This window comes from Puntigrus tetrazona, chromosome 11 (genome assembly GCF_018831695.1).
Source record: "Puntigrus tetrazona isolate hp1 chromosome 11, ASM1883169v1, whole genome shotgun sequence".
Classification (NCBI taxonomy): Eukaryota; Metazoa; Chordata; class Actinopteri; order Cypriniformes; family Cyprinidae; genus Puntigrus; species Puntigrus tetrazona.
Genome location: NC_056709.1, coordinates 453,416 through 456,951, shown reverse-complemented (window position 1 = coordinate 456,951; position 3,536 = coordinate 453,416). Strand labels below are relative to the sequence as shown.

Below are 3,536 nucleotides of genomic sequence, written 5' to 3'. Positions count from 1 at the left end.
GTTCAGTGTCTTTATGAATATCTCACGGTCTGTAATGCGTTTATGCGCTGAGATCATTCTCTAACCTTGTGACATAAGACTTTATTGTACAGACTGTCCTGTTTAACATTGATTTGACATGGCTAGCCTCATCACGTCATCCCCGAGGCGTATCTGACTCTTCCTGGTGATTAATAACACAACCTCTGGGTGGCAGGAGTGACCTTTTTACACTTTCCTTCACTAAAACTGAACGTTTCATGAGCGATGCTGACACGCGTGTAACGGAGATGGAGACTAGCTGTGTATTCTTCAGGTGAGGTTATATACTGATTCCACGCTACAGCGGAGGCCAAAATCATTTTCAGCTGCTAAAAAGTGGATTTGAGTCAGTCATTGCTGTAGGAAATATCAGTTTACGTTTCCAAACACTCCTTTTGCCCTTAATTCTAATAATCCAGGGAGATTTTTGTGCTATCGTCTCCATCTTCATCATCGTGTCAGCATGACTTGTTTGGTTTTAGTGAAGGATTATGAATATACGTAAATCAAAGAGGAAATCGAATCCTGATGATCTACTAGAACTGTTTCCTTATTCACAGAAAAATAAAACTGAGCAAATAAGGAAATTCACGGGCAAATACCTGTGCTGTTTTTCATTTCTTTCATTTTAGTGTCAATAAATGACTCGTGTAATTAATGAATGGCCTTTCCGTCTTTCAGGAGAACTTTAAATCATTTTATTGTCATTTATGAGCAGGAAGCTTCTAGGCGTTGATTCTGTGTTCCTGTTACCGGCCGAGAGACTCAAACGATCAAGTCTCTAATGATCTGTGTGATCATGACATGTTCATATGGACTTTGACTCCCTTTGGCCTTGAGCTCTAAGAAAAAGGGCATTTTGACAGGGTTCATATTACAGCTGATTAACTCTTCACCTGTTTGGCGTTTCATGTTGTTTGGTCGACTGATATCTCAGTGATAAGGGGAAAGGTTAGACATTGCCTTGAGAAGATTCGAGAAACGACACGTCTATCTTTATTGTATTATTTATATAATTCAAGAAACCTAATGCTTTTCTTCCCTTAAACAGTTACAATATACACCCAGCAGATAAACACATAATGAAAACCCTTAAAGGAGTCTATAATATCTTTATGAGCTTCCCCCTAGCTAGCAGATTACATGGGGTAAGTTGTCACACGGTATTTAAAAGAAAATTTCATGAAACAGAATGAAGCATGAAACAGTGAAGACGTGAAAAGAGCGGATGAGTCTGGATGAGCCATCAGAGCTCCTGCTTCCGCTCTGGATCGTCTCTCAGCTCCGTTATCTCTGTCTATTGTTTCAGGTCTTCTCCTGCTTCAGCGCCAAAACCTCCCCACCCCAGAACGAGAAAGTCAGGTCCAAAAACGGAGTGCCTTGTGACACAAACCTAAGCAAACTAATCAGTGAATATATATTATGAAGAGTTTACTCTACCAATAATTCACTAAACATCACAGTCAAAATCTCTAACATCTCCAGCTACGCCACTGGATGATGATGATGATGATGATGATGATGATGATGGGATTCATGGTATTCTGGTCGCTTCAACCCCTTTCTTCACTTCATGAGAACATGCTGTTCCAGCTTCCACATTCCTAAGATCAAACCATTGTTTATAAAATACTAGAAAATACCCCAATCCAGAGGTCTTCACTTGAGAAGGCATTAGTATGGATTATGGACTATTTTAGCTGAAAGCAACCTTTATATTCGTTTTTTAGTTAAAACGTCGGGCTAGATTTGAAACATGAAGATGTTTACTGATTGATTCGTTGTTATCAGCTGTTTGGACTCTCATTCTGACGGCACCCATTCACTCCATTGCTAATCGCTCATCCGAATCTTGGACGGCGTGAGAAAGAGCAAACGCTAATTTATGCGAATCAGCACGGTTTAATAAACTATGTTTAAGATGTTTATATTAAAAACCTGTGTGCGAGGTCTGTTCATCTTAAACCTCGCCGTCTTTATATAATCATATCAGAGTGAGCTCAAGCTGGCTCCAGCCGGTGAACACTGCTGTCTTTTGTTTGCTGCTTAAAGAAAGGAAAAGGGTTTCCTATGTTCGCGTGACAAAGCTCTGTTTACAGAGTCCCTGAGCGAGGAGATGGGTGCCGCCCACTCGGCCCTCAGAGAGCAGAGCTGGACCGGCGCCAGAGACCAGAGACCAGCTTCGTGAAGCCGTCTCGTCCTGCATCAGCTGAGGAACTCCGAGGAAGAGCTGCTGGCATCTCGTCATGCTGTTGTTTCTGAGGTGTTGTCATGCTCTGTGTGGTTTCGTCGGCTGGTGTCGTGTCAGGCCGCTGGAATGTTTCTGGGTGTGATCTCGCAGTGGAGCAAAGGCCAGGCCGGTTCTTAGCAATCCAATTCAATCGATCTAAATGAACGTATTAGTTTACTCCTGTCACTGCTGTAGCATCTAACACAACATATTTATGGAAAAAGGAATGGTTTTTCCACACACTCACCCATTTTGAGAGTGTGGCCTTTTAGACTAGTGGAAAGAAAACATCCACAACACACATTTAAGTCACACGTTTTATATCTATTCACCTCTGTATATTATAATAAATGTGACTCTGGAGCAAAAAATGACTTAAATCTCAGTCAAATTTTTCTATACTAACAAACCATAAGCAAATGGAAAGATTATTTATTCAAATTTCAGACGATGTATAAATCTCAGTTTAGACTGTGACTGTTTTTGTACTCCTGGGTAAAATAGTTAGAGGTCCTGAGTTTGTTCTGAACAGTTCAGAGAGAAGGAGACAATAAACATATGCTTTAGAAACTAAATACACAAACAACCAAAACAAAAGTAAGCAACAGCCCCTCACCGCTGACCACTGCCCAAACATGAACAACAGCAACAATCTTTGTGTCCTGATCGTTACTCTTCCTCATGTCCTGATCGCTACTCTTCCTCATGTCCTGATCATTACTCTTCCTCATGTCCTGATCCGTACTCTTCCTCATGTCCTGATCATTACTCTTCCTCATGTCCTGATCCGTACTCTTCCTCATGTCCTGATCGTTACTCTTCCTCATGTCCTGATCCGTAGTCTTCCTCATGTCCTGATCCGTAGTCTTCCTCATGTCCTGATCCGTACTCTTCCTCATGTCCTCCATATCCCTCATGTCCTGATCCGTACTCTTCCTCATGTCCTGATCCTGATACTCTTCCTTCCTCATGTCCTGATCCGTACTCTTCCTCATGTCTTCCTCATGTCCTGATCCGTAGTCTTCCTCATGTCCTGATCCGTACTCTTCCTCATGTCCTGATCCGTAGTCTTCCTCATGTCCTGATCCATACTCTTCCTCATGTCCTGATCCGTACTCTTCCTCATGTCCTGATCCGTAGTCTTCTCTGTCCTCATCTTCCTCATGTCCTGATCCATGTAGATCTTCCTCCTCATGTCCTGATCCGTACTCTTCCTCATGTCCTGATCCGTACTTTTCCTCATGTCCTGATCCTTCCTCATGTCCTGATCCGTACTCTTCCTCAT

The 3,536-nt window shown here is 42.2% G+C and overlaps 1 protein-coding gene across 1 annotated transcript; it reads right to left on the bottom strand.

The window, feature by feature from the left end:
* Nucleotides 1-879: 879 nt before the first annotated feature.
* LOC122354000 (RNA-binding protein 12B-A-like) lies at nucleotides 880-3,390 on the bottom strand. Its single transcript, XM_043251954.1, has 2 exons — nucleotides 3,258-3,390; nucleotides 880-3,078 (listed from the first exon to the last, which is right to left on the bottom strand). Exons 1-2 carry the CDS (start codon nucleotides 3,375-3,377, stop codon nucleotides 2,815-2,817), a joined length of 384 nt encoding a protein of 127 aa, XP_043107889.1. The 5' UTR covers nucleotides 3,378-3,390; the 3' UTR covers nucleotides 880-2,814.
* Between the last annotated feature and the right edge of the window lie 146 nt (nucleotides 3,391-3,536).

What these genes read in the sequence shown, in the direction of transcription:
- LOC122354000 (XM_043251954.1), bottom strand. Translation starts at nt 3,377, where the DNA reads ATGAGGAAGAGTACGGATCAGGACATGAGGAAGAGTATGGATCAGGAC. An exon ending in GGAAGACTACGGATCAGGAC is followed by an intron (nt 3,079 to 3,257) that starts ATGAGGAAGACA and finishes ACGGATCAGGAC; the next exon opens with ATGAGGAAGAGTAACGATCA.